Consider the following 14,484-nt stretch of genomic DNA (forward strand, 5'->3'; position numbering starts at 1 on the left):
AAGTCTGTCATTATGGGCTTATTCGTATTTATTGTACTTCACATTCTATGTCAGTTAGTATGCGGAGTGGACACAAATTGACATAGTATGCGTTCAACACCCAGACAAGGACACAGCACAAGATGGACAATGTCCGACTACACACCACGGACAACAAATATGAAACGCTTGAAAAATAAAGGCACTACGGCTAAAACTTTCAATTTCGTTTCATAGGCCTCCGTACATTTGCGAAATACATAATATTGAAACATAAACATAAATGTTTAATCTAAATGTTAAAACGCAATCGCCCACATGATGTAAATGTTACAATCCAATGGTAATTCTTATATGACTATATAACAGTAATTCTGAAAAGGATAAAAAAAAACTTTCATTATAACTGATAAACGTATTCTGTAACAAAACTGTGATACAACAAAATATACTTTTACAAACGATAGTTCTACTTACATTGGTTGGGTCGGTCTTAATAATTCTATGTTTCATTCTTTGAAACAAAGCAATTTGAAAGTGTTTACTTTGCATTAGATATTCAAACTCCCACAAAGAATATCGCGAGTGCCTATACAACAGTCAACAGATCTGCAGTATGAAAGCCATGTCCTGATGACAACTTTCTTTTTAACATCTACAGGAAGAGACGAGGCGCATTACAGTTCTGACAAAAATAAAAGAGCTACTTTTCTATGGCTGCCATTAGGAAATGAAAGTAATGATTAAATTAGTACAAAATAACAATAACACACTCAATCAATATACAAAACGTCTTTACGGAAAGTAAAAGATGTTTCATGGACTCTAGACTACCGTAATGCAATTCGAAAACGGTAATAAAATAACGCGTTTCTGATCGGGATTCGCATATTTTGAGCTCTCTGAAGACCCGTAGTTTGCAGGGTTTTACGTCACTGTGCTGTGGCATATAATATATACTTCAGCTTTAAAGAAGACACGCGTTTTGTGAAATACCAAAAGATAAAATGAGTCGGAGCTACAATGATGAGCTACAGTATTTGGATAAAATCAGCAAGAATTGCTGGCGGATCCGAAAAGGATTTGTACCCAACATGCAGGTAAAGTTGAACTACCTATTGAATCGGACTAATATGACAAAAATGTGGACGGTAGACAGTTCATTGAAAATAACAAAAACCTACTTTTGTTTTTTAAACCCATTAGGTTTTAGTTTGTCATTATATCCTATTAGTGTATACAAAATCCTGCCTTAGTTGTACTTCATTACGTGACGGTTTTCTAAATAACATTTAAGCTTTGTAAAACGGACACGTACTTAAATAACTTCTGTATATTTTCGGTGCCATAGAGTATTCAACTACTTTTTTTCATAATCCGAACGATTCAAGTTATGTGCTTTACGAGGCAAATTCCTAAAGGCCTTTTGAAGGCCAGGATTGCTACAGTATTGAATCATAACCTGTTTAAAAGCGTACACCAAATAAAACATTTCTTATCAGGGTAGAAGAGATACATTTACAAAGTTTATTTTAAATCACGCATGAATTAATCTGAGCCATTAAAGAAACCGCCATTAATTGGTATCTGGAAATATTAATATAATAATAGTGACAATCGTTAGTTAACCTGTTTGTTAAATGTGGTAACTTTATTGGCGAGACTGAAACAAAGCTGTTATCTGCTGTCTTGATACAGGTGGAATGTGTCTTCTATTATTTCTTTATATGTTTGGTGCCATAGAATTTTCAGCTATTTTTTTCATAATCCTAAAGATGTAAGTAATGTGTTTTGCGAGGCATTTTTCTAAAGGCCTTTTGAAGACCAGGATTGCAACAGCAATGAATCATAACTTGTTTAAGCCCACACCAAAGAAAACATTTCTTATCAGTGTGGAGGAGATAACATATACAAAGTTCATTCTAAATCACGCATGAGTTAATCTGAGACATTAAAGAAACCGCCGTTAATTGGTATCTGGAAATATTGATATAATAATATTGACGGTAGTAGTTCAGGTGGGTAGCTGCGTCAGCATGCGTAGGCTGCAAAGGAACAAGTAATAGGTTTATTCCATGCTGAAAAAAAGAAGAAAGAAAACACAACGTTTCGGCCGTGGAGCCTTCTTCAGGTGTCACCTTCAGGTGTCCCACCTGAAGAAGGCTCCACGGCCGAAACGTTGTGTTCTCTTTCTTCTTTTTTTCAGCATGGAATAAACCTATTACTTGTTCCTTAATAATATTGACAATCGTTAATTAACCTGTTTGTTAAATGTGGTAACTTTAATGGCGAGACTGAAATAAAGCTGTTCTCTGCTGTGTCTTGGTACAGGTGGAAGGTGTTTTCTATGTGAACGATCCTTTGGAGAAGCTGATGTTTGAGGAGCTCCGAAATGCCTGTCGAGGGGGAGGTAGGAGCCTATAATACAAAATCTGTTTTAAAGGGTTAATGTTAAATTCAGTTTTGGTCCGAAGAAGGCAAAACAAGTAGTGCGGAAGAAATGTTTTTCTTGTCTGTTTGTCCTGGTCAGTTATTAATGAGGAGGGTCTTGCTCAAGTAACAATGTTCTCGGATTTTCTGCACTAACTGTTTTACTTCAATCAGTAATTTGTGTAACCTTTAAAACCTTGATGCAATTCTTGGGTCATTTAACTACTAACATTCAAAAGAGTGGAGAAAACTAAATGACCTTTTGTGACCTGGGGCGCAGCGGTGGCTCTGTGGCTAAGGATCTGCGCCTGTGGCTGGAAGGTTGCCGGTTCAAATCCTGCAGCCAGCAGAGGAATCCTACTCTGTTGGGCCCCTGAGCACGGCCCTTAAGCCCAACTGCTCCAGGGGCGCCGTACAATGGCAGACCCTGCACTCTGACCCCAGGCTCTCTCCCTGTCTGTGTGTCTCATGGAGAGCAAGCTGGGGTATGCGAAAAGATAATTCCTAATGCGAGAAAATTGTAAAGGGTTAATAAAGTGATGTTGTTGTTGTTGTTGTTATTATTATTACTATTACCCTATGTTCAAAGTCTTATAGTTGAACATAAGACATGTTAAAAAGGTTATTCATGCCTTTTACATTGAATGTGTTAAGTATGAGAAGTGTGAAAGAATTAGACCGAACCAATGTGCCAATATTTGCTGAATTTTTTTCAGGCTTCGGTGGATTTCTTCCAGCAATGAAGCAGATTGGCAATGTTGCTGCACTGCCAGGAATTGTACACGTGAGTGCCTGGAACAAGTCAGAGCTCTTTCTTCAGAAGCCGTGCTCATTTCTCTCTGGGCTCTAGGTGCTACACCTCATCCCAACTCATGCCACAGATGTTCGAGCTCAAATAAGGCGAGCTGGACATCCAAAAGTCACCTTTTCACCTCCAGTGAAAGTCACTATCACACAAGCTTAAGAAGGGTGATGTGCACATGGCCTTGAGGGCTCGATTCCTCTGCTGGCTGGCCGGCCAGAGGTGTTGCTCACACATTATTCCTTCGCTTGAATGAAAATTGGTGAGCCCTTGCGGTCATCTGGCTTGCAAGCAGTGACTGTTCCCTCACGGTTTATCTGGGAAACTGTAGCAACCTGGCATTTCGTAGGCAGTGGAACTGGCAGTGTGAAAACATTGGCATCTTGTAAGGATCTTTTGTGGTCTCCAGGTCATGACCTGTCGTTTTTAGACTTTGTTGGCCTCTTCTTGCCAGGTTAGGAAATTGCTGACTGTGAACCCCCCAGATCATGAATGATATATTGAGCATAAATCAAGTAAAGTCAAGTTAAAAATATACAATACGCTAGTTGGAACACGCTTGGAATACTGTGTTGAGTTTACGTGACAAGAAAGATCTTGCTACTTTAGAGACCGTACCAAGGAAAGCAGTTGGACTTATTTTCATAATCTGAAGGGAAAGTTAGAATAAAGGAACTGTAACCTGTAACAGACAAGGCTATGTAGGTAGTTGATACAATTATTCAAAAACTTTAACAAAGCTAGTTGAAGCAGAATCCATGGTATCCTTTAAGAAAAGGCTAAAGTACTTCCACTAGTCCTGCGAAATTTCACTGCTGGGGTGTTGTTGAATAGCTTGGAGGTGGTTCTAATGATGACAGAGGGATTTTGCAGGGCGGAGGAAAGGTTTTTTTTACTTCTGTTTAAATTTAACAAGTTCTGATCGAACCTTTTCTGTCTTTCAGCGATCTATTGGTCTCCCTGATGTCCACTCTGGATATGGCTTTGCAATTGGCAATATGGCAGCATTTGATATGAGTGACCCCTGCGCTGTAGTTTCCCCAGGTAATGCATACAGACTCTTAAAACCTTTCACTACCAACAGCTCAGGGAATTATGTATGACTTTATTACTTTTTTAGGTGAGTGGTGTAATCCCGTGTGCTGTTTGAATGTCGCCCTGTGCTTCTGATAACTAAAATAGTAACATTTTAGCAACAACTCTTAAGATATTGGAGAGGGCTACAAGTTGCTAATGAGTACACATTGAAGTCTATATCCCTGACATACTGTTCCCGTCAGGACTTCAGGTTTGGTCCCCCTTGACTTTTTCTTGGCTGGGGTTGTGCTGGAAGTGTGAAAACAATCATAATTAGCATTTCTTCTAGAAGTTTGATTTTGGGCCCAAACTAAGCAACAAGATGAGCTGAATAACTGTACCGGTATATGTCCATCGTTCTGCCCAGGTTATAAAAGGACATGGATATATATGAACTACTGTACCACAGAAGTATTCCATATGCTGGTTTGTATGTTCGGTCTAAATCTCTGCTGTAACAGTTTTTGTTTTAGCTTTATTAATCTCAACTATTATTGTGGTTCCTTTGTTGAAAATGTGTCTCATTTAAGTAGTTATTAGTAGAAAACAGAGGTATAGAGGTAGGTACAGTTGTTTATTGCCATATGTACATTGGAATTCTTATTCGCGATTGTCTATCAGGACAATCACAGTAAGACACAATATTCGCAGTACATCACAAACATAATAAATAATAACCAGAACAATAAATACGTGGTAATGAAAAAACATAGACAACATTTTTTTTTCCCAAAAAATCATCCTTATGAGTTTGTTGTTAAGGTAATGTTAAGATCTTGTGTCTGTAGAATATAGTTACAAAAAGAAATGTAACCCAGACTCCCTTTCATGCCCCTTCACTGCTGGGATATAGTTTTAATTCTGAAGTGAAAATCGAGAAGTTGAAGAGCAAATGTATGCGTTTGGGAGGTCTGTGCAGTCGGAAACGCGCTGTGCTCTGTCTGGACCAGGTGGCGTGGGTTTCGACATTAACTGCGGGGTCCGGCTGCTGCGCACCAACCTGGACGAGGGGGATGTGCAGCCGGTGAAGGAGCAGCTCGCACAAGCCATGTTCGACCACATACCTGTAGGCGTGGGCTCGAAGGGAGTCATCCCCATGGGCGCCAAGTAAGGACAGCGCGCCGTTCCCTCACCCACCCCCCAGAGCTGGCGTCACTGCCCCAGGCCAGAGTGTGCGCTGGAGCCCAGAGAGACCTCTAGGAATACTGGGCGGATGGACCAGGAGTACCTTGTTTTCATTACTTTTATTATAGATATAGTTCATATCTCATGTTTCTTTATGGCATTTCCTTTCATCCATTCTCGTGTGATATTGGGGGTATATTCACCCCAGGTTTTGTTCCTTTCGGTCGCTTCAGCAGCTCCACAAGCAGAGCAGAATGTGTTTCTGTCCAGATTGTGGTGAAAACAGAAACTGCTTTGCTGTCGGCATGGGCGTGGAAGTGATAAAACGCAGTGATTTATATTTTGAAGTTGAAGCGATGAATGCGTGTGCTGGCCTTCTGATGTTCAGGAAGATGATGACGAAAGGCTTGCTGTAGGTGTGCTGACAATTGCAAACAGGAATTTAGGTGTCCGACTAGGTGACCAAAAGCGTGCTGTAAAGTTCGCAAGGTCTCTCTTGTTGGCACACGGTTGTCTTTAAGCCTTTGTGGTGCTGTAGGGACCTAGAGGAAGCGCTGGAGATGGGAGTGGACTGGTCCCTGCGGGAGGGCTACGCCTGGGCAGAAGATAAGGAGCACTGCGAGGAGTATGGCAGGATGCTGCAGGCCGATCCAACCAAGGTCTCCTCCAAGGCCAAGAAGAGAGGCCTTCCGCAGGTACAGAGACGCAGTGAGGCGGCCTCTATGCACAGCAGGGGGACCCCCAAGCAGCTTGTACTAGCTATGGGAAACTGGTCTGGAGCGTGTTTTTGATTTTAACTCTTATTTTTCTCTTAATAATAACCATTGGGTGGTGCAGTGGTCAGCATTGCTGCCTTGCAGCGCTAGGGCCCTGGGTTCAATTCTTGACTTGGGGTGCTGTCTGCATGGCGTTCGTCTGTTCTTCCAATCTTTGCGTTGGTTTCCAGTTGCCTCCTTATCCAAACAGATGTCAGTTAGCCTCTGGTATGAGCGGCTCTAGATGTAGGTTTGTCCGTTTCTGTGTGCCCTGCAATGAACTAGCGTCCCATCCAGGGTGTACCCAGCCTTGTACCCATTACTTGCTGGGATAGACTTCAGCTCCCCTATGACCCAAAATTGGATGATAGATGAAGTAGTTGGAAAACATATAATAAACATGTAATTTTCTTGTAAAGCCTGATCTGCACTGCTTCCAAATGCATGCATAGCATTTTTTATACAGATCTTACACGGTTTGCGTCTCAGGACGGAGCACTCTGTTCTGAAATTGCAGACTCGGAGAGTACAATGACTGGATTAAATAGGAGGATCTTTTTTGATCTTTCAGCTGGGAACCCTTGGTGCTGGGAACCACTATGCAGAGATCCAGGTGGTGGATGAAATTTACAATGATTATGCAGCCAAGAAAATGGGCATCGATCACAAAGGACAGGTGTGCGTCATGATCCACAGTGGGAGCAGAGGCCTTGGGCATCAGGTAGCAACAGGTACCAAGATCACTGCTGTTCATCTTTTAGTAGTCTGTAGAGAAATACCTTTTTTTTCTTTCCCAGAGAAACAGTTTATTAAAAAAAAAAACTATTCAATGGCATCTTAATCCTTAAGCCTTGTTTCTGGGCTGTCAAACTTATTTGCCCGGAGCTCCAAAGAGCAGAGGACCAGTATTGATGGAGAATGGTTGATCGCTCTCTGTTGTTAGATGCCCTGGTGGCGATGGAGAAGGCGATGAAGAGGGACAAGATTACCGTGAATGACCGCCAGCTGGCCTGTGCCCGGATCACGTCTGAGGAAGGCCAGGACTACCTGAAGGGAATGGCGGCAGCAGGAAATTACGCCTGGGTCAACCGCTCGTCCATGACCTTCTTAACCAGACAGGTAGGCGCGAGTCCCATGCTGCCCTACCTGAGCCAGCCAGCCAGCAAGAGCCTGCAGTCACCTGGCATGTATATGTTAACCAAAATGGCAGAAATTTAACTTTATTCCAGAGCTGACGGAGGGTGAGTGTGTGCGTTTTCAATACGAAATTTCATTAGTGTGTATTTGAGTGAAGTGAAGTAAATTTGTAGTTCAGACCTTCAGAAGCTTCTTAATATCAGATTAAATTTAACCCTAACTGGAGATGCAATTGAATATAATTTATATAGTTGAGTGTTTTGTCTGGAGGTTGTGCAACAAGTGACGACAAGTAAGATGTTAAGGTGGTGCCAGTCTGAACATGTGCTGCTTCTGAAATCCTTTTTTTTCTCGGTTGTGGCTCAGGCTTTTTCGAAGGTGTTCACCACCACCCCCGATGACCTGGACATGCACGTGATCTACGACGTCTCTCACAACATCGCTAAGGTGGAGGAGCACATGGTGGACGGGAAGCAGAAGACGCTGCTGGTGCACAGGAAGGGGTCCACCAGAGCCTTCCCTCCACACCACCCCTTGATCGCTGTCGATTACCAGGTGGGGCCACAGTGTCCCTCATTCTCCAACCTGACTGGCAGATCTCCTATTTTTACCAAAATGTCAATTTTCTTTTTGTACAGATTTATGTTCAGGCACGAGTCTGTGTAATCAGCAGTAAGGCTGTTGCTTTTATACAAAGTACATCGATTACATTTATATCCATTTCTACTGCTTGCCATTTTACTGGTGCAGTCTTACTCAAGGGTGCACCAGCAGTGCTGCACCTGGAATTTGAAACTGCCAGCGTCCAGTTACAAGTACAGAGCTCTGAGCCCTGCTGCACACCACTGCCCGTTTAACAGCTCCTCCATGTTCATTTTATTCTCCTACAGTTGACCGGACAGCCAGTTCTCATCGGTGGCACCATGGGAACCTGCAGCTATGTTCTGACAGGAACTGAGCAGGGAATGACGGAGACTTTTGGCACCACCTGCCATGGAGCTGTAAGGCTTTATTAAAATTTTTTATTTCTGAAAACAATGTTTCTTCTTAGATTCAGAGCACAGTTGTATGGTAAAATTTTAAACTGGATTTTTCAAGCACAATTAAAACGTGGTTTTACAGGGAGCCCCGAGAGACAAAAAACCATCTCCAGTGTTACATAGACTCGAAACATATACTAGCACTTAGACACTTAACATAGTCATTACTATACATTTTTTTAGTCATTTTCATAAAAATCAATATTAAGAGTAGCTGTTTCTTATACACGTATGCATGCTGACTTGAAAAGATTCACTGTAGTTCCTGTATAGTAAAGGAGGATGCAGGAAGTGCTCTTTTTGGCAGTATTGGATATCAAACCTTTAGAAGTCACAGAGATGTGAGGTGAGGGAACTAACCTCAAAAAAAAAAGGACCGTTTGGCTTTTAGTTTTTTTGTGATTTTTCAAATACCCAGAATACACCTCCCCTCTTGTCTGTTTGGGCTTCTAATATGATGAATGCCATCTAGTGTGTTGCGAGGGAAAAGGATTATTTGTGCAAGGAACCCAATTTTTTTTAATGTTTCCTATATTATTGTAAGCGTGGGGATAACTGGAATGTGCTGAGACTTACTGCCTTACTCACGTGATCTTAAGCCATTCCTCTGTTTTATTATCTTTTTTTTACCTCAGAAATATCGCTAGACTACACCCTGTGCCATCACTAACTGTGGCTGAAAAGCTGATCAACACATTAGTTCTCTAGAATTGACTACTGTAATGCTCTACTTGCTGGGGTATCTAAATCTACTTTGAACAAACTGCAGTATGTCCAAAATTCAGCAGCCAGAATCGTGACCAGGTTTAGTGCAAGTGATCACATTACTCCTATCCTGGAGCCCTTGCACTGGCTTCTGGTCAAATTCTGTGTAGACTTTAAAATCCTCATGCTCACCTATAAGGCTCTGCATGGCTTGGCACCTCAGTACCTGCCTAAACTATTATCGTCCTACTCCCAACCTCGCAATCTTCACTCTTCTAATTCCAATCTCCTTACTGTCCTCCAAGCCCGTCTACATTGTATGGGTGACAGGGCCTTCTCCTGTTATGCTCTGAAACTCTCTCCCCAAGGATATCAGAGAGTAACTTTCTCTAAACTCTTTCAAATCCAGACTCAAAACCCTCTTCTTTAGAAAAGCCTTTACTTAACTGGTTCCATTCTTCACCCCTCTGCTTTTCTCAGTACTACCACCCACAGTCTCCTCTATATATTGTAATTGTGTTTTATCTTGTGTATTCTCCTTATTTATTGTTGTTGTCATTAAAAGCCACATTTAAAGGCGCTATATAAAATAAAGTTTAATTTAATTATTATTATTAGCTGTCAGAGGATGTTCTGCTGTGATTAAAATGTCAGAATAATCCTGTTTTGCTGCTCTAAGCCTGTTCAAATGTCCTCTTTTTCCTGATGACGTTGTTTTAGGGCCGAGCTCTTTCTCGTGCGAAATCACGTCGTAACCTGGATTTCCAAGATGTTCTGGACAAACTGGCAGACAAGGGCATCGCCATAAGAGTTGCCTCGCCTAAGCTTGTCATGGAGGAAGTAAGTACATGACACAGAGCCTTGGGGACTTTTTCTTTTTTTCGGAGACGTATTCTAGCTGGATCTCTTTGGAGGCTGGTTTCTGGATTGGGAGAGATTAGGAAAATCGGGTCTCTGTTGCAGGGGGTAACAGTGCTCCAGTAGGTGTCACTCTCATCTCCTGACCTGGATTTCCAAATCTCTGCCCTGGTATAGTGACAGGGGACAGTGTGCTGTAAGGACTGCTGTCTTTTAGACGAGATGTAAACCAAGTCGAGGTCCTGACTTCTTGGTCATTAAAGATGCCATGGCTTGTTTGCAAGAATAATAATAATAGGGCGGAGCGGTGGCTCTGTGTTTAAGGATCTGCGCCTGTGACCGGAAGGTTGCCGGTTCAAATCCCGCGGCCGGCAGAGGAATCCTACTCCGTTGGGCCCCTGAGCAAGGCCCTTAACCCTAACTGCTCCAGGGGCGCCGTACAATGGCAGACCCTGCGCTCTGACCCCAAGCTTCTCTCCCTGTCTCTGTGTCTGTGTCTCCGTTGAGAAAAGCTGGGGTATGCGAAAAGACGCATTCCTAATGCAAGAAATTGTGTAGGGCTAATAAAGAAACATTATCATTATCATTATCATTAATTTAACCCTGGTGTTCTGGCTGTGGTCGACTCTGGGCTTGCAAAATCTAGCCATCATTCAACTCAAGAAGCACTTTCCCCACTCGACGTACTGATCTGTATCACCAGTGCAGTGCTGGTGGATCATGACTGCAGTGCCTCACCTAGGTGGGTGCTAAACTTCAGTACGGGATAAAGTGGGTCTCCTCCTCCATCTCAAGAGCCTTAGAACGGCAATATTCAAAGCAGACAATTCTTCCCTGAGAAGTGATTTGGTTACTGCTGTGAGTTTCCTGTGTTGCCAGTGTTCATCACAACTATATTAGGAAGCAGACTCTCTGAGTTCAGATAATGGCTTCCTCCTACTATTGTGGGAAGGCTGGAGCCCACCTCATTTCACTATGTTGCCAGTTTTGGGGTCAAACAATGAAGAGTTGCTGTGCCTTGAAGCATCAGAAACAGAGCAAGCTTTTAGAATTACACTGAAGCAGTCACTAATGTTAACTTAATTTCCTATGTGTCTAATTTCTTTGAAAGTGTGTAGCAGTTTGGAAAGCTAACAAAATGAGTAATTTGCTATCAGTTAAGTTTTCTTCCTGAATGGAATAGGCAATATTGCCTTCAAATGAATTGCAGATTAACTTCCTATTTATGTATCGCAGTCCTATATGCTTCCCTATTAGACTTTCTTACAAGGAGGCCAAGGAGTAGTTTCAGTAATGTTAAAATTCCTTTCTCTTTTCCAGGCACCGGAATCATACAAAAACGTGACGGATGTTGTGAACACTTGCCACGATGCTGGAATTAGTCAAAAAGCCATCAAACTGAGGCCCATTGCTGTTATCAAGGGATAAACACTTGAACAGTGCTGAATTTATTGAAAGGTTTGGGATTGAATTGCTTCATGCGGAAGTTACCAGGGAGGCTGTATGATTTTGAGTTGGTGGGGAAAATAGAAAAGTCTATGAGATTTTTAAAATGAAATTTAATGTTGGATAAAGATAATTGACTTCTTTAAAGCCACAATGTGCAGTTTTGTTTGAAATGCCTGTTGCAGAGAATTTGTGTTTGGCAGAATACACAGAAATGAAATGTGAGGTTTTCCGAGTGGAATTTTGCAATATATGTTCTTATAAATGAGACTAAAACCAGAGTAAACGGATACCTGATTATGTTGATTAAACTTTAAGATAAATATTTTTTTTTCCCTTGTTAAAATTGTGGCTGCAAAATTGGACCACTGTATTTCATGGCATAACCAGAAGTATGCTACAACTTGTTAATTTAAATCTATATATCTGAAAATCTTGATTACTTAAAAGGGTGGTGTTTATGAAGTGCTTCAGAACGTCTTGCTCCTTTGGTGCATGAATCATTTTTCCAGGAGTGGGCTACACTCCCTATGTCTTCCTCTTGTAGCCCGTCTTGTGTTCTACATGATGCCCGCTCATTTGCTTGCAGTCTGTAGTCATGGATTTTCAGACATGGAACTGTACTGCAAAAGTGAATAAGTTCTGTTTTAGAACAGTTTAAGATCACCAAAACATCACATACTGTAATATGTTCTGTTGTCAGCTTCTTTACCAGAAATAAAACAAGAGTTGATAGTAACATGGGCAGAGGGTGTGTCCCACATCCACCTTCACAATGAAAAATGAGATTTTTTTTTTTTTCCTCTGAATTGAGAGGCTGTGACCCTGGTGAATGTTTCTGTTCAGAGTTTACAGCATAGGCTGGGTCGACAGTAAAAATGGTGTGGGCTTAAAATAAAACCAATTGAGTAGCAAAGTGTGTGTTGCTTTATTTAGTCAAAAACCAGGATCCCATTTTTTTCCTCCAGCTTGGATTTCTGTTGGTGTCTATCCAACTTCTGTTATCCCACCGGTCTGTCCCTCATGTCTCCTTCTCGGCCCTCTGACATCCACAGAATTCCAGACCTGCTTTCTGTGATGTGTTGCCACCCCCCTTCTCACCGAAGTGTTATATTTGTAACAAGGGTGTCCAGTTCTTCTTCAAGCTGCACACTAAATTGCATTTTCCCTCTTTGCTTACTTTTTGTTTCTGCCTACTTATTTGCCATTTTATTTTCATTAAGTTAATTGGACGTTAGCCTTTTTTCGTGGCTTGCAAAGCAATAGTCTGATGCAAAGTGTCTTGATCTCCCATACGCATTAATACCACATGTGCACAGCTCCATATAGTACATTCAGTATCACTAGTGCAAGTAATTAACCAGTTAAGGCTGCTAAATAGTGGTCAAAAAGAGCCTACTGAGAGGTGGTTACTTTGAAACAAAAGAAAAAAGGCTTGCAGTTTATTGGTGATGTAAAGTTTTAAATGAGCAGGTTGTAAACAGTTTTGACATTCTGATCTTCCAGATTGAGGTATTCATTTCAGGTTTAAGAGCTGAAAATGAAATGTGGCAGAAATATGTGGAAATGGTAGATGTTTTCAATGGACGTAATAACCAGATTACCATTTGACGATGCCTACCAATTGTTCTGAATTTCTGACATCTTTAGGGATTGCCTATTCCAGTACTGAGTTAAATGCAACACATTCAGGACTCTGGCATTCTTGAGATCTGAGACAAAACAAGATTTTTTTTTCTTAATTTAGATTTTTTGGTTTAAACAAAATTTATTAAATGTTTTGACTAGGGTCTTGGCTATCAGACTTTATAAAGGAACAACCTCCTGTTTGAAATAAGTTTTTCTTAAAATTCCTTTTTTGCAGTTGACCACTGAATGTTTTGTCAACTTCATCAGACACAGTAAAAAGCATAGTATTTTAAAATGGTTTCTTCTAAAGAGAATGAAGCCTTTAAGTGTAACACAATGTAAACTTTTTATCAAATATTGTCATAATATTTGTAAAGGTTTTAGAAAAAATCAGCAAGAAAGCATTCTGTGCCAATTATTTTCTAGTACAGACTTTGATTTTGAGAAAAAATAATGTAAACATGCTTGAAATATAAAAAAAGACATACTTCAGTTGTTCATCAAAATGAAAAGTTTTTCATCAAAATAAACAGTTATATTGCAGTCGTAAATGTAATTTTCTAGAAAATATTGGAAAAAGACCTCTGACGGAGGTGATTATTTAATGGAGTTGACCAGTGATGAGAATAAATTTCAAAAATTGTTTTACTTCTTAGAACATCAAAAGCTGTCTAGACTAATTTGCTTAAACTGACAATTTCTAACTAAAACATAAACCATTTAAGTTTCAGAATACATCTGAATGTTCATTGCCAGGAAATATGAGGTTTAACTTTTATTTACTGGTTCATAGGTGACTAACCATGTCCGTTCCATGTTCTGTGGAGTCTTCCACTCTTCCCCATTACCTGTAAAGCGCTTTGAGTGGAGTGTCCAGAATAAAGTGCGATATTAGTGTAAGCAATTATTATTATTATTTTCCATTGCTTCCACTGGATGTGCATTTTTTCATACTCGAGGATAAGATATGTTTCCTTATTTAGACAAGAAGAGTGCTAAGAAGAAATGCTTCAGTTACTGGGGAGCAGCACACTAGCTGGAAGCTATCATGTAAACCCTGATGCTTTTAAAACATCAAGCATTAAGACTGTATTTTCATGCTGTTGACACCAACACATTATCTCATCTCATGGTTTTGCGGCTGTAATATAGAAGGGTCTCAGAGCAAATGATGAGGTTTAGAGTGGCATTACTTGTAGTGAATTCCTTATGGAGGTTCATCATTGAATCTGTGAGAATCACTCTTTGATGCTTTCTTTTGTTTCTTGTTATCGAGTCATTTTTTTCTGTTGTCATATGTGCAGTTGTGAAAGAATTCTTGTACTTCTTTGGTGAGGAGTTGAAGAAAGTTGTTTTTTTTTGGTCTGGTTTGATTTGTCTTTGACATTGTCTTATAAGTTATTCCAAATTCTTTGACCTTATGAAGGAGGTGGTAATTTTTTAGAAGCGTGCCTGATGCAGTTAAAGCTCGACTCCTTGCTTCAGATTTGTGTTTGTTCAG

General features: G+C 40.7%; 1 protein-coding gene across 1 annotated transcript; it reads left to right on the top strand.

The window, feature by feature from the left end:
- The first annotated feature begins 895 nt into the window (after positions 1–895).
- On the top strand, positions 896–12,270 carry rtcb (RNA 2',3'-cyclic phosphate and 5'-OH ligase). Its single transcript, XM_006633639.3, has 12 exons — positions 896–1,079; positions 2,311–2,389; positions 3,126–3,193; positions 4,156–4,255; positions 5,239–5,395; positions 5,952–6,108; positions 6,740–6,899; positions 7,112–7,287; positions 7,672–7,860; positions 8,196–8,306; positions 9,771–9,890; positions 11,229–12,270. Exons 1-12 carry the CDS (start codon positions 987–989, stop codon positions 11,334–11,336), a joined length of 1,518 nt encoding a protein of 505 aa, XP_006633702.1. The 5' UTR covers positions 896–986; the 3' UTR covers positions 11,337–12,270.
- The last annotated feature ends 2,214 nt before the right edge of the window (positions 12,271–14,484 follow it).

The sequence above is a fragment of the Lepisosteus oculatus genome, chromosome 7, assembly GCF_040954835.1.
Source record: "Lepisosteus oculatus isolate fLepOcu1 chromosome 7, fLepOcu1.hap2, whole genome shotgun sequence".
NCBI lineage: Eukaryota > Metazoa > Chordata > Actinopteri > Semionotiformes > Lepisosteidae > Lepisosteus > Lepisosteus oculatus.